This window comes from Megalops cyprinoides, chromosome 4, assembly GCF_013368585.1.
Source record: "Megalops cyprinoides isolate fMegCyp1 chromosome 4, fMegCyp1.pri, whole genome shotgun sequence".
Classification (NCBI taxonomy): Eukaryota; Metazoa; Chordata; class Actinopteri; order Elopiformes; family Megalopidae; genus Megalops; species Megalops cyprinoides.
Genome location: NC_050586.1, coordinates 39,325,970 through 39,347,059, shown reverse-complemented (window position 1 = coordinate 39,347,059; position 21,090 = coordinate 39,325,970). Strand labels below are relative to the sequence as shown.

At 49.2% G+C, this 21,090-nt stretch overlaps 1 protein-coding gene across 6 annotated transcripts in view; it reads left to right on the top strand.

Annotated features, from left to right (window-relative positions):
* Nucleotides 1-21,090, top strand: part of dmxl1 (Dmx-like 1) — a 43,014-nt gene that overhangs the window by 3,675 nt on the left and 18,249 nt on the right. For all 6 annotated transcript variants that reach the window (XM_036526570.1, XM_036526574.1, XM_036526573.1 and 3 more), the window contains 21 exons: nt 3,307-3,384; nt 3,579-3,657; nt 3,835-3,970; nt 4,283-4,349; nt 6,413-6,591; nt 7,576-7,780; nt 9,031-9,202; nt 9,646-9,834; nt 10,200-10,444; nt 11,141-11,831; nt 12,203-12,324; nt 12,504-12,593; nt 13,166-13,262; nt 13,822-13,941; nt 14,163-14,384; nt 14,879-16,489; nt 16,596-16,706; nt 18,402-18,571; nt 19,455-19,552; nt 19,677-19,842; nt 20,597-20,846. In XM_036526570.1, coding sequence (XP_036382463.1) covers nt 3,307-3,384; nt 3,579-3,657; nt 3,835-3,970; nt 4,283-4,349; nt 6,413-6,591; nt 7,576-7,780; nt 9,031-9,202; nt 9,646-9,834; nt 10,200-10,444; nt 11,141-11,831; nt 12,203-12,324; nt 12,504-12,593; nt 13,166-13,262; nt 13,822-13,941; nt 14,163-14,384; nt 14,879-16,489; nt 16,596-16,706; nt 18,402-18,571; nt 19,455-19,552; nt 19,677-19,842; nt 20,597-20,846 — 5,098 coding nt within the window. The remainder of the gene's footprint in view (nt 1-3,306; nt 3,385-3,578; nt 3,658-3,834; nt 3,971-4,282; nt 4,350-6,412; nt 6,592-7,575; nt 7,781-9,030; nt 9,203-9,645; nt 9,835-10,199; nt 10,445-11,140; nt 11,832-12,202; nt 12,325-12,503; nt 12,594-13,165; nt 13,263-13,821; nt 13,942-14,162; nt 14,385-14,878; nt 16,490-16,595; nt 16,707-18,401; nt 18,572-19,454; nt 19,553-19,676; nt 19,843-20,596; nt 20,847-21,090) is intronic.

Genomic DNA, 21,090 nt, shown 5'->3' with positions numbered 1-21,090 from the left:
CGAGCAGCCATGTGAAATCTAGCACACTAGCTTCAGGGAATTGTTTAAGATGCCTGAGCTCTGTATGGTATGTTCAGGAGAGAGTCTTACAATCTGTGTTTTCTTTTTCTTGCCTACATTTACAGGGAGTAATCTGGCACAGTATGCTATTAATCCTACACGTCATTGCCGTTTTCCTTGCTTCTGAATCTCTGTTGTAGGTTAAACAAGATTTACAGCTGTAGTACTGTCCTGAAGACAGTTGCAAATTGAGCAACGTGACTGACCAGTTTGTCAGCTGAAATGTGCCAGTGCTAATTAAAACCAAATATAATCAAATTCACCCCCCCCCCATTTTAATGAATGAATTAGCATAAGCAGGAAAGAATGCCTTTGGTTGTGTCATGTGCCAGTGTTGCCTTACATTTTAGTAAAGATATTCTTAACATTAATTCAGTTTGCTTTTCAGTCTTAGTGTAGGTCGATGTCGTGATGCAGACAGAAATAGTTTTCAGTATTGCTGCCTTTTTTGACAGATCCGCAAGGATTCTTCATTCCATTCCCCACAGTAGCACATAAAACACAATGCTGAGGAAATTGAGTTTGTTCAATTTTCTCCAAGGCAACCTTCTCCAAAGTTAATTTGAAAGCTGCTCACATTTTCATTATGAGCACCTAAGAAATAGTCATTTCCCTGTATTTAACCTCATCTCTGGGCTGTTGTCTTTTTTGACCTGGAGTTCCCAGCAGAATTCAGTGAAGTGCTGAAAAGGAGCTCTCTCTCCAGAGGTGCGCTGTGTTTTATGCCCAGTCGTCACCCATCATGGGATGGCGTGTGGTGTTTTGTGAGCCATTGCAGCACTTCAGTTTTAGGGGGTGTTCAAGCCCCTACCGCGAAGCTTCACATGTTGGATACTATATGGGGTTATAGGGCTAGAGTTGGGAAGGTCAGCAGCAGGGGCTTTTCTAAACTGGATCTCTCACACACACACACGCACACACACACGCACATGTCACAAGATAAATGAAATACTTCCTGAGTCTGTTTTGTGGTGAAATAAATTGTTCAAGCAGGCAAGTATGCCTCATCGCTGTCAGTGACATTGTGTGATGTCTTTTATGCATGTTAACTGATGAACCCAATGTGATACAGAGGTGAGGATATTTTTATACGAAGAATTGTTAAACACCGTAATTCTCATAGCTCATGTCCTTTTCATTACTGGAGTTAATTAAACAGCTGAGTTGGAAAAGCTGCTGGTTCACAGCTATCCTTCATCTGTTTCAGTTATTTTAGTCTAACAGATGGGTTATTTATATTAGCCTAGATGTTAGATTGCTTTTACTCCTCTCAGTGTGGTGATTTAACTTGAAATATGGTGTGTACTTGTAATGTGGTGTAACATGTAGTGTACAGAAGAGTATGTGCGCATTATGTAGCGCCAGAGTGCATCACTTTCACTTTCAAACCCCCCCCCGTAGCCTGGTTACCACTGCATTCCCACAGTGGAGGCGAAAAACACAAAGAAAAACAATGTGTAGGTGAACAAGTGTGAATAGAGCGCAGCTGAAAAATTCAGGAGCGGTGCCAAATACGCGATGTCCCGTGGTTAGCCGCTGTCCCGTCGCCCTTGGAAACTGAGTCATAGCGTTAAACAATGACTTTGGTACATGAGCAAGTTCAGTGTGACTTGATCCTCTGTGTGTCATTTAACCCAGAACTACCTGCAGGATTGCACAGAAAATGACCTGTTTTGTGTTACTGGGTGCTTATTTATTGCAGTGAATTCGCGGGTACTGCAGGATGGGAGTATCTATGCATGAATTTATTTACGCATATGAAGTGTATCCTGTGTCAGGCAAGTTATTGTTTCAAGAGATCTGAATGAATATGGAGTGCAGTTTGCATTTGTACAAACCAAAAACACTGCAGACCAAGGCTTTTTCAGTCTTGGAGGAAGTAGATGGGGATTCATTGTTTTCATAAGTCTGTTGTAGACGATTGTGGGGCCAGACCTGATGCAGAAATAAGACCTGTCTGTTTAAATTCTGGCCTCGCAGCAAGCATGAAACTGACCTGTCTGGTAAAACGGACGTCACTGCTAGCAAGCTTTGACAACTTTTGAAGCGCCGTGACAAGCACGCTGCTAAGGGGGGGCTTTTCTACATGAATGCAGTGTCAATGATAAAGAGGAAGTCACAGCAGTCGAATGTGAGAATTTTGTACTCATTACTGTTGGTAAGCTTGCTGACTGTGAGAAGGCTTTATGTCAGCACCTAGTTAGCAAGGTCACACTTCTACCTCAGACTGCTTTGAAACTGAAACTGTGTACAGTTTTTGAGGCAGGCGACTACAGAAGTGAAAGGGTCCCTTTTCTCACAACAGGGACAATAAACAATTCCAGCATGAGTCTTCTTTTGAAGAGAACATCTTTTTTGGCAGTTGCAGTTTACTTTCATCATGGTGCTTCTCTCGGTGTGTAAACTACTGCTTGGAAGAGTTTGTTTGTGCTTAGTGCCTCTGCTCCTTCAGTCTGCTGCCTTTGTCTCTTACAAGGGTGCGAGGAGACAAAACAAACAGGCCATGCGTTTTTGTGCCATGTAGCACAGTGTGAAAGGACAGGCTGTGGTCATTTCTTGCCACAGTTACCATCAGTGTGGTCGTCCCCGGCCTTCCTGCTTTCAGCATACATCTTCTTCTGGTAATGCAAACGCGTCACACTTATCCCCCACCCCGGCCGGCTGCTGAATTCCGCTCAGACTCGCCTCAGAGCCGTAGTTCTTGCTTACCACTTTGCTAACCGTTCTCCTCCACCTCCTTGTCCTCAATCTGTCGTCTTTCTGTGCGCTGGGGTCTGTCCTCTGATAAGCATCTGCCTTCAGATAAAATGCCTTTCATCTCTTCTTCATTCTTGCGCTGTGAAATTTTTCTGCCGCCGAAGCCGTTCAGCCTGCCTGCCCACTCCGCCCTGGCCTTGTTTGTTATAGAAAGCTCTGCGGCGTGCTGATAAGGGGGAAGATATTCAGTCGAGTGACAGCCCCATGAACATCGCTTCAGCTATCAGCGGTCCTGTCCTTCATTCTTCAAGAGCCATGAACATTAAAGGGTTACTGTAGGGTTTTTCCCCCATACCACTATAAATGTTCACATAATATAGAAGCCGCTTCATCCGTTGTGTTTATAAAAAGGTGCATTTGAAGTACAGCATTATGGGTATGTGTTTGCCTTTGGTTTCTTCTTTCAGTTTCCTTATTTAGTGCAGACTGTAAATTCTTTGTGTTTTTTGATGCTGTCTCCTCACCGCTCTCATTCGGTTTTGTTGGTAGGTGGCAGCCTCCTATGGGAACGTCGTATGTGTGTTTGAACCCGTTCCTCTCTTGAATCAGAAGGAAAAGGCTTCAACAGTGAGTTCTGGTGACACTTTTGATTTCACTGTAGCTGCATAGCATAACAAGTTAATGTATTCAAATCCTTCACAGTAAGGAGAGCAGTGTGTGATTGTCTTGTTTTTATGAACTTTTTTGTAATGACAAATGGCTCCATCCAGTTTTTTTTATAATAAATTGTGACGTTATGTTTACTTATCCTTGTCTTGTAGAAACTTAACTACCAGTGGCAGAAAAGTGGACAGTTTGTTTTGCAGTCAGTAGCGCACAACCTAGCATGGGACCCCACAGGTGAGGCCAAGATGAAATTCTCTGTGTAACTGTGGATAGTAACGATGGATAAACCTTCCCACATTGTTAATTCTATAACCATCTATATATGTTCAGTTTTTCTTCATCTGAAAGAAATGGAATGTGTTTGACCTTCTCAGAAACCTCTGTGCTAATCGATCCGTATTCATCACCCAGGAACACGCCTTTTAACTGGGTCCACAAGCCTGCAGCTGTGGTCCAACCTCCGCTCCAACTCGGAGCCAGAGGAAGAGCAGGTGGAAATGACTATCGGAGCCCACCTGTCTGCATGGAGGTGTATCTGGGAATGCAAGTAAGAAACCGAAAAAAAATACGAGAATGGGTTCAAAACAGCTGGGCAAGCAGCAACTATAGACAGGCCAGAGACCACTGTTATTGTGTAGGCCATATCTTGAGAAGCCAGTTGCACTAGAATGCAGATAAAGTAGGTTTTTGTTCAAGAAAGGTTTTAAAGTGAATGTTGGAGTGAATGATACTTACATTATTTTGTGGCGCCAGAGCATATGGTGATATGGAATATCTTTTCCTCATGAGCCGGCCAAGCGTGAACACAGCTGTGATTAAAGTAGCTCACAGTTATCCCGAACCTCGTCTGTGTTTGCAGAACAGCGTCTTCAGTTCATCTGATGAAGTTCTCGCCAGGCGGGGAGTTCTTCGCCACAGCCGGGCACGTGAGTAGGCTTTTTAGCGTGCTAGCTCAACAGTCCCCTTCCACCCCAAAACATACGCATATGTGCTAACGTAACACAGCTGCAGGAATAAATGTTTTCTATACATGTACTTCCACTGCGCCATTGAATTTTGGTTTGGCTGTTATCATGCTGTTTTAGAATAAACAAGAAACTGGACTTGCTGTCAGCTACTACACGCATTTTATCATCTTTATCAAAAGTCTCTGGTCATAATGGATTTCATTATTGCTGGTGCAAGTGGCAGTATGTCATTCCACTTAGATGTCGCACAGTTATTGGTCCAGATTGTTTTTATGTCAGGTTTATCATATGTATATACTACACGATGTGGCACTCAGATGTCATCTGCCAAAGGTCAATAAAACTGTAAAAAAAATGGACTTAAAACGGTCTAAAAAATTTGTGATTTTGCTCAGAGTGGGCAAATGTCATGTATGTTTTAAAAATACACAAAAATAACAGGTTTACAGGTTTAATGTAATTCGAAGGTATTCTTTTTTTTTTTTTAAATCACAATCGTTTTAAACAAAATTGAATTTTGCTGTTGGTTAGTGAAGATGCACTTCAACGCCTGACACAAAAAGCTTTGGAGCTTCTGAAGAATTATTCTCCTTTCAAAGGCATGTCAGACTGAAGAGCTGCATTATTTGCCATGTAATGAGATAAGTATTTCCTTTCATGGTTCACTGGCTTCATTGGCTTATGTGGAATGTCTAACCAGTTCACTTGGATCTCTTGTAAGGGATTAGACTCAAAGGGATGGCATGGTAGCATTAAATTCTCTCTCATTTGCAGATACATAAAACTGAAGGATTCTGTGTACAATGCAGGCTGTTTGTAATAGTGATAGCTCCGGGGCTTAAACATACAAAAATAAGTGTTGCACGTGCGGCTTCTCCATGGGTGAATTTGGGGTCAGTCAGTGTGAAGTCGAGTGGCGGTTGATTTAAGAGGTTATCTTATGTGTGCTATATCCAGGCTTTCTGTTAGTCTTAAGTCTGAATGACTTTTCATTTAAACATCATACTGGCTCGGTTGTGGTATTATTCAAGTTGTTTCATTATATGAAGGACTTCTGATGTGTGTTGGGAATTTGAGGCGTATTTTTAAAACTGAAAAATTAAGATTTTTATCTGAAAATTGTGTTCTTAAAATCTTGTGAGAGGACTGATGATCCCACTCATCCATTTGGACGTAACTTCAAACTCCAAGGCATTTTACTCTGTTCTTTGCTGTAAAGACACATATTTCTGTAGAACATCACAGCAAAGAAATTAATCAAACAGTCTCATCACTGTCATTTATTGGTAAAGTGTGCCTATTTAATGTTTCAGCGAACCTCAGTGTCTGCTTACATAACACAGCGCTCTGAGAGCTTCAGTGAGAAACCAAGATTGTGCCTGCATTCTGTATCAGTGAAATGTTACATAGATGTAAAGAGAAGCGGGACACTTTTGATGAGCCAGAAAAAAGGAAAGGACTCGTGGCATTAAGGTGAAGCTCTGCCCTAGTCGTCACCACCTCTTGAGAAGCGCAACAGCATTCCTGAGAGTCCGCAAAGGCCATTCCAAGGTTGTGTTGATCTCACCCAGAGTGACCCCTGGGCGCCTCTTCCAATTTAGCTGTCATTCTGATTAAATCTTAGTCTTGTGACGAAGCTGTGGCTGCCACCCGCCTGGTGAGGCCACATACGTGGCGCATAATGAGAGAGGAAGAGCTGGGGCCATTGTTGTCCGCATGTCGGGAGAGAGACTGGTGACGTGCTGTTCCTGGGCAAACAATGACACGGGCCCATTTACCTTCACTGAGTCAATAACAGCGGAGATACTAGAATTTAGGAGGCATGGTAATAAAAAAAGAAATGAAGGAATGTTTGCTGAAACTTCAGGATGAACTTCAGGTCTGCTTAAACTTCAGGCTGAATTATGAGTTATCTTAAACTTCAGGATGACCTTCAGGTCTGCTTAAACTTCAGGCGGAACTTTGAGTTTACTAAAATCTTAGGCTGAACTTTGCCTAAAACTTCGTTTTATCGCCACCAGGAGGACTGCCTGGTGAAGGTGTGGTACAGCACCAGCCGGTGGCAGTCGGGGGTGAACGCACTGTTCACCCCACTGGAGCAGTCGTCCCAGGGGGAGCTGGACTTCTCCTTCGTCTACCTGGCCCACCCGCGCTCCGTCACCGGCTTCTCCTGGCGGAAGACTAGCAAGTTCATGCCAAGGTAGGAAGACTGAGGCAACAGAGACATCTAGGCCACGCTTGCCAGTGCGTTTACGCTTAGCACTAATTAGCAGGGGGGTTTCCCCAAGAGAGGTGGTCTTACTGTGCTCAAAAACATAGCTCCCTCCTTAGACGCACCAGGATATAGGCATTCACTAAGCATGCATAGCATGCAGCTAAGTCACTTTATTCAAGTGTGTTTTCTGCTGATCTTCAAAGACACTGGGATGACACATGACTTCTGAAAATAATGTGTATTTGTTTTCAAGTATGATTCAGCGTTCATACAGTGTATAACATTGTAGCTCTTCATTGGAATAACTACAGATGTGTTCCCTTGGAATTTCCCCACGGGTTCTCTTTTTTGCCACTTACTCTGTGTTACAGTTAGAGTTAGCGCTGGAGTTGGAGCTTACAGGCACTACAGTGTCTTAACTGCCCTTCACCTGCGAAAGTTTTGTGCAGTCTTCCAGCAAAATGCTCTGAACTAATCTCCATTTCCACCCGTACCTCCATTTACATGGTGATTCGCTGGCTCGTAACAGCCCTTTTGTCATACTTAATCTGGCATTTATATTGGTTATGCATCATTTCTTGCGACTCGTCTTTGTCGGTATTTTATGCAAATGGATTGATTGCTTCACAAGTTGCAGCAATTTGATTGATTACACGTAGCATTGTGGCACTTAATCTTAAAACTTGGTGAAAGCTCCCCGTGTTTTCCCTTAGACCTTAATATATCATGGATATGACTAACTGTACAAAGCCTAATGAGTATATGGTAGCTTTTTTTCCATCCTTTTTCTTTTAATGCTGAACAATAAGGCGAAAGTAGGTTTTCCAGCACAACCCCCTTTGGTACTCTGTAATTATTGTATTTGGATGGCAGTGATGTCTTAAGGTGTCAGCGAATGATTAATTGTCCAACAAGAAACTGGATCTTGGGTCATCATTGGTTTTTTTTTGTTGCGCCTGTCTTCCACAGGGGCTCGGTGTGCAACGTGCTGCTGACCTGCTGCAAGGACAGTGTGTGCCGGCTGTGGGCGGAGACCCTCCTCCCGAGCGACAGCCTGCTGTCCGGCTACAGCCGCAGCCACGGCAACGCCCAGGGCGGGGAGGCGCTCCGGGCGGCGAGCAACGGCAAGAGGCCTTCCCCCGGCATCCGCACGCAGGGCCGGAACCCCGCGGAGGTGAGCGGCGCGCTTCCCGAAATGGAAGACGCAAGCCAGAGCCCCTCTGGAGCCTAGCGGCGCCCGAGGACGCGTCTAACAAACTGCTCTGCGTAGATAAAGACTTGGAACACATGGCACGCCCACGCGTTCCTCCAACACAACTTTTCTCGCAGATGTTTTCTCTGCCAATTTGCATTACTAAATCGGTCCAACGCCGTGGGTAACATCAGACCGAAGCTGTGGGTTGAAGTTAATTATATTGCACCCAATCCAACAGATGTCTTTTAAGATCCATCCCTTTATATGACAGAGACTAGAATGAGATAATGACCGGATTGGGAAGGGGAAAGATTTATAGCTGTCACAAAGTTATTCTGCGGAGCCGTCTTCAGAAGAGCACCCACGCAGAGACCCCTCTGACGTCTGAGGGGGAAGAGGCTGCGCTCGTGAGCATGTAAGAAGCGAGCTTGTAGGCTTTAGAGCCTATTGATTTAAGAGCCGGAAGGAATGTGAGCACTGCCATCATGTGATTGACTTTGCTCAGACGCGGAGAGCAAGGGCAGGCCGTGCATCTGTGGTGTCTGAGCAACCCTGCTTTTCCACAGGCTGCACTAGGGTTGAGGCAACCATGGGGCCAGGTTTGAGAGAGGTTAGGGGCCAACTGTGGTAGTGATGGTCACATGGTCCAATCGATAGGGGTTGGGGTTGGGGTTGGGGTTGGGGTTGGGGTTGGGGTTAGTGGGGGGGGGGGGGGGGGGGGGTGTTTGGCAGTGAGGATCACATGCTCGGCATCATCAGTGACCAGGGATTAAGGATGCTGTGTGTGATCGCATGATCATGGCTGTGAGTGCACATCTATGCGCGCGTGGGATTGTCAACCACAGCTTTGTGGGGAAGTAAACATGAAGCAGCACGTTATTAAGCAGAAGTCAGTCAGTGGTTAAAGCGGCTGTTTAAAATCCCATGTTAAAATGTCCAGTGTGGAAGACTGCATGTTGCCAGCTTAATTCTATTGCTATAGACTTTCCCTTCTGCACATCTTCGCTGTGGATCTGGATGCTGACCACTTAGTTCTGCAGCTTGTCAATGTTTCACTGCCCCTCATTGGGTGGGTTTAGCTGCAGCCGTTCGATACCCGAGCTTATCGGCAGAGCGCTTGCTGACATCGTGCCCCATCAGGACCAAATCACACGGTCTTTGCCCGTGGAGCTGTGGATGCTCAATGTTGATGAGGCTGTGAGTGACTGTGTTTGCTGCTGGTCCCGTAGCTGAACCTGAAGGACGCGTGGAAAGGGCCGGCGCGCCATTTGGCCCAGCCGTCGCACACCGGCTTCCTCCCGCACCAGCAGGACCGGCACCACGCCCACCGGGTCAACGCTGCCCCGCACGCCAACGCACTGTGCCACTTTCACATCGCCGCCAGCATCAACCCAGCTACAGGTGAGCGCAGGCAAACCCCAGCGGAGTGCTCAGGGTGTCCACAGAGGGGATTAGACCACTTGGAAACGATTGAGTCCCATTTTAGACAAGGCTATTTGCTTGGGATTATGTCAGATTTTAGATCTGCTTTTCACTGCATCTGGCAGAATTTTATCTGGGTTCTTTGCTTACGTGACGTTTTAGCATCTTTTGATATTTTTAATGGAATACTATTTGGTATAATCATACGATACTACTTGGTCTCAAGATTGCCATAAATGCCCATAGTATTTTTTCCTAATTAGTTGGGTAGGCCATGTTTTTGTGTGAGTGACTACTGTGTGAGGTCACGAGGTCCACACTTAGGAGATCCAATGAGGAGCCGTAAGCTAGGACCAAAACCACTACATCACGGTATGAGAGCACAGAATCGGAGACCTGATGTTCGTACCGTTGTGTCCCAGACATCCCCCTCCTCCCCTCCATCTCCTCGCTGAGCGCGTCGGACGACGAGGAGCCGGGCGGACCCTTCACCGTCCACTGGCTCAACAACAAGGAGCTGCACCTGACGCTGGCCATGGAGGTGTTCCTGCAGCAGCTGAGGGGCAGCCTGGAGCCGCAAAGCCCCGAGCCGGCCGCCCAGTCCGACGAGGGTAGGGAAGGGAGCGAACCTCCTCCGAAATAATGCCGTCTGCAGCCTGTGCCGTAAACACTGGAGATCAGTGGGTACCTAATGCTGATCTCTGAGAATCAATGAGCTCTTTACCTCTACAGTTAGTATTTAACGTGCATCTTTAACTAAAGGTTAAAGTTATTGTGGAGAGGGCAGGAGAAAGTTCATAAGCATTCGCAGGTGAACCCCAGAGAAAGCATTCAGATGGATGCACCAAGCTGGCGCCAGCTTAGAAGGTCAATTAGTCAATGCTTGGTGTTGATCAGCTGAACACTTTCCCTGGGTTCTGGGATGCAACAGGGCAGCCCAGAGCGACTGCTCACGTCTCTGCTGGCTTTTTGGCAGAAACCGGCTGCGACGAGGAGGACCCAGCGCCCTCTCTTAGGAAGCGGCCGGGAGGGGGTGGGGTGGAGCCGGGCGGGGTCCCGCTGCCGGCGGCCGCCGTGGAGCACCAGGTGGAGGTGCTGCTGGAGGACTGGAACAAGGGCGCCGACATGCTCTTCAGCATCCACCCCATGGATGGCTCCCTGCTGGTGTGGCACGTGGACTGGCTGGACGAGTACCAGCCCGGAATGTTCCGCCAGGTGCAGGTAGGTTGGCACTTTCAGCACAGTCAACCACCGTGCATCCACATGTCATACAGCGCTGGTCAAGCAAAACAAACCATCACTAATCCTTTTGTGAAAGATATCATATTCCATTACATTATTGTCATTTAGCGGACATTCTTATCCAGGGCAACTTACATAGTTAACAGTTCTTACATTATCCATTTATACAGCTATATATTTACTGAGACCATTGTGGGTTAAGTGCCAAGGGTGCAACAGCAGTGCCCCAGCGGGGAATCAAACCAGCAAGCTTTCAGTTACAGGCCCTGCTCCCTACCGCTATACCACACTGCGACACTCTTATATAAGTGCAATATTGTGCGATTTTATACTCTTAAACTTTGACATATCAGCAGTCACTCTCTGTTATTGTCAGTTTTATAACCGTCATGACAGTCACGTGGTGATGCCATGGTTTTATTACTGTGGAATTGTGTCGTTTGAAATTCTGTTAACAATTTCATGCACATTGACAAGAGTGGACTGTTTGTTTTGATGTGGCATTTGATGTTGTCCCATCAGTGTTATGCTGATTCAGCGTTTAGTTTGCTTTTATCAAAATGCCACAGGCTTTTTGGAGAGCAGATGTATCACAAACGTGAACGGTGTACAAAACGGTGTTAACAAATAAATGGGATTGCGTGGGTGTGACTGCTGCCCCCGTCTCCGTGACAGGTCTCCTTCGTGTCCCGGATCCCCGTGGCGTTCCCGACGGGCGACGCCAACTCTCTGAGCCGCAGCGTGGTGATGTACGCCTGCAACAAGAACGTGGACCTGGCCATCCAGCAGGGCCGGCAGAGGCCCGCGGGTCTGCCGCACTCGTCCTCTGCGCTGATCGGCTTCGGGCCCGGCAAGGCGGCCCCCGGCAGCATGCGCCTCAGCATCTTCACGCCCAACGTGCTGATGATCTCCAAGCACGCCGACGGCTCGCTCAACCAGTGGGCCGTCAGCTTCGCCGAGGAGTCGGCCTTCTCCACCGTGCTGAGCGTCTCGCACAAGTCGCGCTACTGCGGCCACCGCTTCCACCTCAACGACCTGGCGTGCCACTCGCTGCTGCCGCTGCTGCTCACCACGTCGCACCACAACGCGCTGCGCACGCCCGACGCCGACGTCGCCCGCTCCGCCGCCGCCTCGGCCGCCCCCGCCGCCGGGCCCCTCCCGGGCCGCCCGGGCAGGGTCTCGCTGGGCGCCATGTCCCAGGACCCCAACGCCGTGTACAGCGAGCTCATCCTGTGGAGGGTGGACCCCGTGGGGCCGCTGTCCTTCTCCGGGGGCGTGTCGGAGCTGGCCAGGATCAACTCCCTGCACGCCTCGGCCTTCTCCAACGTGGCCTGGCTTCCCGTGCTCATCCCCAGCACCTGCCTGGGTAAGAGCCGTTTTTCAGAAGCCTTCTGCCTGAGGTTCACCACTTGAGGTTGCATTAGAGGCTGTTAAGCAGTAGACTTGTCTGCTCTGCTTTCCCCTTGTTCTCTGTAGGTCTGTGTGTAGAGTAGGAGCTTCTGTGCCTTTTTGTGCTTTTGTGCTATTGTTTTTTACCACACCCCTTCATGAATATTCATAACGGGACAGCCAATCAGCTTGACCTTCACGAGACACAGTGGCGGTCTGCCTGGTTTTGGCGGACGGAGCTTCCAATGCTGTGTGCACCGTTGAATACCTGTTCAGTAGGTAGATGATCTGTAGCTGTGCTTGTAAGATTCAGCTGACAGTGTCACAGAAGTTTGTTGTCCTCCCAAGGTGTCTATGGCAACTCGCCAAGTGCCTGCTTCGTGGCAAGTGACGGTCACTCGCTGAGGTTGTACCAGGCTGTCATTGAGGCCAAGAAACTGCTGAGCGAGCTCTCCAACCCTGAAATCTCAGTAAGGAACTATAAAACGATCTGCAGGGTTTTTATTGCTGGGTATGAAAGCAGCCTTTTGCACAAATACGGCATTCAGAACGTTGTTAATTGAATGTGTCTTCTCCACTGTTTAGCAGTTTAGCATCTTGTTTAATGTGAAACAATATGCATTTTATCTGTTCTGGCTTGTGTTTTCAGAAATATGTTGGAGAGGTCTTTAATATCATCAGTCAACAATCAACTGCAAAACCAGGCTGTATCATTGAGCTGGATGCCATCACAGACTTTGTATGTATACATTTTGTTATGTCCAAATGGATTAGTCTCTTTTTGTACGATAATCTAGTGTATATTCAGAAAGTGCTCAGTCAGACCTAACTTGTGTTTTCTCTCACATTTGATAGGAGCATCGTCTGTACAGTGCATAAAATGACCCAACACTGTATGCCATATTTAGGACTTTATCTAGTTTTAGGCCAGTATCTACACTTCATATTTAGGCCCGTGTCTATTTTAAGGACACACATTACACAATTTACATCACAGTTTAATATAGATATGTAGTTGGATCTTGAAAATAATTTACATAGATTTTTAAATACAAGATGAGCATGAAAAGGTGAGGTTTTATAATTGAGACCAGTCCGATGGCCCGCAGTAGACATCGAGCACGTCCAACCAGGTACTTTCCCTGGGTTTCATCCTCTGACTAAACCACTGATGCGGTGGTGTGTATATGCCATTTGCATGCGGTGTGTCACACGCTTTCCAGCGAGTTAACCGCCATGAACTGAGCGGTGTACACGCTGTTCATTCAGGATTTACACAGGATTAACTCTGCGGCACTTTTCTCTCTTCAGCACGGGAAGGAGACCCAGCTGCTGCACGTGTTCGAGGAGGACCTGATCCTGGGCAGCGAGAGGGACCCCGCGCAGGAAGCACCTGCGGAAGAGACCGGTAGGTTCCCACCGAGAAAGCGCACACCCAACTCCGGCACACTATTGTTAGCTCACTACATTACATTACATAATGTCATTACATTACCTTACTGTCATTTTGCAGATGCTTTTATCCGGAGCTACTTACACAGGTTACAGTTTTTGTATGTCATTCAGCTGTATAAATATATATTTACTTTGGCAATTATGAGTATTTTGCCCAAGGTTACAGCAACACACGCCTCCCTAGAGCACACTAATGTTAGCTCATTACATTACATTACATTACATTACCTTATTGTCATTTGGTTGATGCTCTTATCCAGAGCGACTCACGTAGTTTAAGGTTTTTTGCACGTTATCCGTTTATACAGCTTGATGTATTCACTGAGGCAATTCTGAGTTAAGCACCTTGCCCAAGGGTACAGCAGCAGTGCCAAAGAGAGAAGCGAACCAGCAAACTTTCAATTTCAAGTCTTGAGCTCTTTACCACTCTGCTACGCTACCACCTCATCATGTTACGCTTTTTTTGCATGTTATATTAATGCTCACCGTCCCGCTGTCTGTGCCTCTTCAAGCCCAGGGCCAGCAGGGCTTCTCGGCCCGCTTCTTCCTGGTGGTGGTGGAGTGCACGCCGAACGGGAGGTCCCTCCTTCACATGTGGCACCTGCAGCTGGCTGCCCTCCAGATCACAGTGGGTGGGTACCCGAAAGTAAACAGACGAGTTGCCCGCTGTGTTGTGTATTACGATAAAGGGGAGCTTAAGCTGGTGCGATGGGGCTGGGTGGCTTGGCCGCGTGCCAGCTGCGGAGTTTAGCCGCTGGAACGTCGGGTTTTGAGGGCAGGTCACCCTCCCCCCTCCCGTCCCATGCTAATACAATCCAGATGAGATTTGTTTCACTCCCCCCCTCCCTCGCAGATGAGACCCCGACCCCGTCCGACAGCGGGGGCGCGTCGCAGGAGGGCTCGCGGTTCGGCTTCTCGCCGGAGTCGCCGGGCACGCCGAGCCCGCAGAGGCCCCGCCCGCGCACCTCCAACCTGCAGAGCGCGCGGCGCCTCACGCTGGCCACGCGCAGGGCCTACAGCCGGGAGCTGCCGCTGCCCGACGGCGTGGAGGTCATCCGCGCCACCCCGGCGGCAGGTCAGGCGGCGCCCGCGCGCCCCGCGGCTCGTTCACGCTTTAGCGCGTTAGCGGGTTCTCGCATTAGCGCATTCACACATCAGCATGCTCGCTTTTTCACACGTGCCTGTGTGTATATCCAGCCTCTGTCAGTGAAATGATCGACTCACATGGATTGCTCATATGGATTCATTTTGTTTAAACACACACACACACACACACACACACACACACAGTGCCTTGCAAAAGTGTCCCGACCCTTGACCAATTCTTACATTTTACCGAATTACAAATGATACATTGAAATTTCAGTCTGTGATGTTCCATTTAAACGCTTAATTTTTCTGTTATTTTAAGGTTATTTTAAATGCACTCCATGTAATGCTGGATATGTTTTATAGTAGGACTGTTTCCAGTTAATCATGTCCCTGTTTCCCTTTTTTATTTTTTTGTTATTAATATCTAGTCCATTCATTGTGTGGGGTAAGTGTCTGTTGTCTCTCTCTCTGTGACAGGGCACCTGAGCTCGTCCTCCCTGCAGCCGGCGGGCCGGGCCCCGTACCTCCTGGCCACGTCCTGCTCTGACGGGAGGGTGAGGTTCTGGAGGTGCTGCTCCACGGCGGGGGAGGAGACCGCGGGAGAGCCCGGCTACGCGTGGGAGGAGTGGCCGCTGCTGGTGGAGGAGGGCCTGCCGGGCAGCAGCGCCGTCAGCGTGCCGGGCCGGCCGGTGGAGGTCAGCTGCTGCCACACCAGCCGCGTGGCCGTGGCCTACCGGCAGGAGCGCCCCCGCCAGGAGCCCTGCACGCGCGTCAGCATATTCCAGTGCGAGTCCACCGGTGGCTCCCAGTGGGTGCTGGAGCAGACGCTGAGCCTGGACGAGGCGGGCCCCGCCCGCCGCTGCCCGGGGGCCGGCCCTGACGAGCGCAGTGAGCCCGCCGCCAGGTGCCCCGTCCACCTGGACTGGGTCTCGCGGGAGGACGGCTCCCACATCCTGACGGTGGGCGTGGGCTCCAAGCTCCAGATGTACGGGCCGCTGTCGGGGCGGCCGGGCGAGCTGGGCGTCTGCGACGGCTCCCGGGAGCGCCACTCGTCCCGCCTGGTCCCGCTGCGCTCGGTGGACCTGGTGTCGTCTGTGGAGGGCGCCCTGCCCGTCCCCGTGTCCCTGTCCTGGGTGCGGGACGGCATCCTGGTGGTGGGCATGGACTGTGAGATGCACGTCTACTCCCAGTGGCAGCCGGCGGCGGGCAAGGCCAAAACGGGCACGGCGGCCGACTCCGACGCCGCCGGCGCTCCGTCCCTGCCCGCCGCCCTCAGACAGGCCCAGCAGGACGGCGCCCTCCCCCCGCCGCCCAGAAAGACGCTGACGCGCTCCATGACCAGCCTGGCGCAGAAGCTGAGCGGCAAGCGCACGGCCTACGACCTGCCCGCCGAGATGGAGGACTCGGGGCTGTTCGAGGCGGCGCACCACCTCTTCCCCACCCTGCCGCAGTACCACCCCGTGCAGCTGATAGAGCTGATGGACCTGGGCAAGGTGCGGCGCGCCAAGGCCATCCTGTCGCACCTGGTGAAGTGCATCGCGGGCGAGGTGGTGGCCCTGCGGGACAGCGGCGCGGCAGCCGGCGGCGGCCAGGAGCGCAGGCTCCGCTCCCTCACCATCAGCGCCAGCGGCAGCACGGCGCGCGACCCCAAGCTCTTCAGCAAGGCCGAGGCGTCCGACTACACCGAGATCGACTCCATCCCGCCGCTGCCCCTCTACGCCCTGCTGGCGGCCGACGAGGACGCCCCGCCCGCGGCCAAGGACAAGGCGGCCAGCGTAGGCGGGGACAGCGGGCGCGGCTCGTGCCAGACCGACGCCTACGACGAGCTCTTCCAGGCGGCCGCCCCCGGCCCCGGAGAGGTCGACCCCCTGGACAGCGACCAGGAGGACGAGGCGCCCAAGGTCATCGACCTGTCCCAGTACAGCCCCACGTTCTTCGGGCCCGACCACGCCCAGGTCCTCTCCAGCCACCTGCTGCACTCCAGCTTGCCGGGCCTGACCCGCATGGAGCAGATGTCCCTGATGGCCCTGGCCGATACCATCGCCACCACCAGCACGGACATCGGGGAGAGCCAAGGCAAAAGCCAAGGTAAGCGATCGACCAGGGAGCGCACTGCGGTGCAGCCAATCAGAATTAGAGAAATTGCATCACATCTCGTGCGTGATGTTTTTTTGTTTTTTTTTCCATTGAACAGGTGGAGAGACCCTGGATGAGTGTGGCCTGAAGTTCCTCCTCGCTGTGCGCCTCCACACCTTCCTGTTGACCTCTCTGCCCCCGGCCCACCGAGCCCAGCTGCTCCGCCAGGGTAGGCCGCCCGACAGGTTTAGACGCGGCGTGTGACTGTCAGCCAGCTTTGACACTGACTGTGCTGGAATCTGTCCCAACCCCAGCGGGCATCGATCTTTCTGCAAACACTGTGTGGTATTTCAATGTTGTTTGAAGTTGTGTGAATGTTATCATTATTAGAACAGTAATTATTATTAATAAACCTTTATTTATCCACAAGTGTAAATTGAGAACAGTATAGGCTGACTAGGATAAAATTAATACGTCGCAATATGAATATGACAAGCTGCAGAGCTGTACAACGTAGATGGCAAACACATCAGAGTGCTTTTTATTACAAACAGGATATTAGGAATAGAATGTTAAGAAAAAATATCATGTTCTGGACTGCTTAATTTTAGTTCTAGAAAAAGGTCTCAACGTATTTTGCTCGGAAAAAACATCTGTATTTATTTTAGTATACTTAGAAAAATGTTTTTTGCCTCGGTGTCACAGGAGTATGCACTTTCGTTACATGGTGATCGTAGTACCTCTCGGCTCGTTTTCAGTTTCCTCCTCAAATGTCCTCGGATGTCCTACAGTGTTCTAGCACGTGAAACTATTAAAACAGCGTGAAGGTGGGGTTTTTAACACTGCTCTTGGGTTGCAGTAATTCAGTATTGGGAAGACGCAGATCTTCCCACAGGACCCGTGCGGCGGGGATTTTATGGCCGCGTACGTTTTTAAAACGTAGATTTCTTCAATTCAAGTTCAACCCTGCGGCCTAGGGTGTCCGAACTCAGCTCCCGGAGGGTGTGCGAATTCATTTCCACGTGAGCGCTTTACCACTCTGTTTGGGTTATCGCTTCCTTTCCTGCCCCTGTTAAAGCGCTCCGTCCTGCTCGGAGGCCGCCTGTAGCTTGAAGGCGGCTGGAGGACCTGCTGGATTGCAGTAGTGGGTGTTGCACTGCTGGAGGCCTAGACCGGAGTCCGCTCTGTGCAGCAGCCAACAGACAGACGGTGTAACTCACCCACCTGTGACAGGAAGAGGGATGGAGATAAACAGCGTGTTGCATCACGATCCATGAGTCAACCCATGATGCAATTAAATGCAATTAGAGATTTGCTTCACAGTGTGTGCGACGCTTCAGAATTCTTCTCAGTTTCATCTCATGCAGCAGTACCCTTTAGGACAGGTAAATGGAAGTGCAATTGCCTATGAACTAGGAAACAAAGGGGTAGCATATCCAAAGAAATAAGTGGATTAGCTCAGGTGAATTTGTTTATACGAGAAGATATGGTTACAGTAACTCACACATGGCTCATGAGTGGTGTACTAGCATGGCCACAACTGACCTGCCCTAGCTATCCTTTCGGTAAGTGTCACTTAAATGTGCAAAACGTGACACATGTAGATAAGAAATTAGTTTCCTACTCTTTAGGTGAAAAAACAAATGCACAGAGGTAAATTTTATATCTTAACATATTTCATTTATTTGAATATGATGTGCTGTGTAATGACTTTGCATATAGTTGTCAATGGTAATTCATAATGTCATGGGGTTTTTCTTTGACATGTTGTGTAACAGTTAACATTAACAGGCAAATGAGTACAAATGCCTACAGAAAATTGCTACGCACTTCTCAGGGGAAGCCCTAGAGATGCATCATTCAAACATCGCTGGAGCGGAAAACCTGCTTTGCAAACTAAAGGAGCCGTCTCCGTGCTCCACAGGGCTGTCCACCTGCCACTTCGCCTGGGCCTTCCACTCGGAGGCGGAGGAGGAGCTGCTCAACATGCTGCCCGCCCTGCAGAAGGGTGACCCCACCTGGGCCGAGCTGCGCGCCATGGGGCTGGGCTGGTGGCTGCGCAGCACCAACAAGCTGCGCAGGTGCATCGAGAAGGTGCGTCCCCCCCCAAACCCCCCTAAACACCCCCCTTCTCCTCGTCTGCTGACCTTTTCCGGCGATGCGTCTGAAAACCATTGCGTCGTTTAAGATGAGATTGCCGTGCAAATTCTTCTTTAAATAAAGAGGTAAAACATTAGTGGTGTGCTTCTTCAACCACAGTATGTGGCAGTAATGTGAAAAAAGTGATCCATGTGTGTCGTTCAGGAAGCAGCTTGAGTACTCTGTGGCTGTCTGAAACTGTCTGTGTGCACTCACGTAGTTGGGGAACACCAGAAAGGCAGAATTGAAACAGTGAAAGTGGTGGCCATTTCTTACTGTTAGGTGGTGTTACTGAAAGCAGTTAGTGAGTAGAGAGGTCATTATGCAATTAACGTGCTGTAGGGGGCTGTTGGCTGCCAGGTCTGTCGCAAATTGATGTGTGTTAAGTTTCCTGTACAGAGCTCGCTCGCAGTGACAAGTCAATTGAGTAACTGGCATGTGGTAATAAAGAAGTTTCGCATTATAGAGACTGAGTTATAGTCATTAGGGGATCATCAAGGTCTTTTCAGGGTGGAAAAAAAGACACGTAAGCCTCAAAGAGGAAGTGATATTAAGTTTTTCAGTTCTTGTAATAAGTAAGGTGTCTGCTTTTTAAGAGAAGTTGATGGAGTTATGATATATATGTCATTTGTCTTAATGGAAAATCAGCCTAAGGCACATATGCTGCATTTAGCATAATGATTCTGTACAGTAGAGTATTGAAGGGAGCATTATGTATAATTTTATAAAGAGCCCTTATAGGTCACAGTACACACAAAGCACATTTTGTCTAGAAGTTGTTTTATTGGATGCATCATGTTAAAGTTCCCTTGACACTGAGACTGTTGACTTTTAACAGGTCGCGAAAGCAGCTTTTCAGAGAAACAACGATCCCCTGGACGCAGCCATCTTCTACCTTGCCATGAAGAAGAAAGCGGTGGTGTGGGGGCTGTACAGGTACGTGTGTGAGAACATCCAGCCTCACTCGAGTGTCATCTGCACCCCTCCCCCTGGAGAGAGGCGGCGTCAAAAGACAAAATGTTCCTCAAAAATCTCCCCTTCCCCCGACGAACTCTCCCAGGGCCCAGAAGAACGTGAAGATGACGGCGTTTTTCAACAACAACTTCAGCGAGGACCGGTGGAGGAGGGCGGCGCTGAAGAACGCCTTCTCCCTGCTGGGCAAGCAGCGCTTCCAGCACTCAGCGGCCTTCTTCCTGCTGGCCGGCTCCCTGAAGGACGCCGTGGAGGTCAGGCTAACGTCAGAGCCGCGGCCGCGTTAACCCCGCTAACGTTCAGACACAGCCCTCACCGGCCCACGCTGCGCAAACCCCACCCCCTAAGGGACTTTCTTCATTTGTCCTGACAGTAGCTAATCGAATTACTAATTGAATAATGACAAACACAATTTGTATCCGTTAGCGTAGCTTGTAAAGTTCATTTACTTGCACTTAGCATGCATAGCTGGGCACTTTTGCCTAAAATCAAATAAGGCTTAATTGTGGCTTAATTCATAAAATTGATTAATTGAGAGGATAATGGGTGATTTCATCTGTTTTTGACGTGATGTTATGAGAAAATATTCATTTATTCTTGTAACTATTCTTGTCTTTTCAGTCGTAATTATAATACTCTCAGTGGTGCAAAATAAAAATGGCCTCGTGGCGGTTCTTGGATGTACCGTAATTGTGGCGCTACTTGTGTGAAAAATGCCAAAAGTGTTACTGACACAATGAATTGCTGACTCAAAGTGACACATTTTTGTCACATTTGTCATTCCTTGAATGACTGTTTGAAAGTGGTTTAATTTCACTTAAGCTTCTAAAGTGCATTTTAATGTAGGACAGTGGTGATATGTTGTGCAAGTACATTTTTTCTGTATTTGCTGAGGGTACATTCTGTGAACAGTTCCACCAAAACAATACCATTTTGTGGCAGAACATTGTCAACTTCATTTAGTCACAAGGCTTGCCTCCTTTTTTTGTTTGTTTTTAATGGTTCCAGGTTTGCTTAGAGAAGATGCAGGACCTCCAGCTGGCCCTGGTGATCTCCCGGCTGTACGAGTCGGAGTTCGAGACGTCCTCCACCTACAAGCACATCCTGCAGAGGCAGGTGCTGGGCCATGACACGCCCGCCCACCAGGACCCCTTCCTGCGCAGCATGGCCTACTGGATCCTGGAGGACTACAGCCGGGCCCTGGACACCCTGCTGGAACAGCCCAGCGCCAGCCCGGACTCTGCCGGCCACTCTCAGGGTGAGTGCTGCCAAAAACGGGCCCTGTTTCCGTTTACTCGTAATTTACACTTAGTGACAAGGTTTGAAAAGCACAAATACTGTATGTTAGGTCGATGGGAACAGCTGTACATGCATAAAACGCATCAGACCACGTCAGATGCATGTCACACATTGCTTTAATAACCAGCTACTGTATGGACTGCTCTAGAAATTGTCACTATGACATGTGTCCCAGTTGGTATTCTATGTGTTCCTAGGCTGTC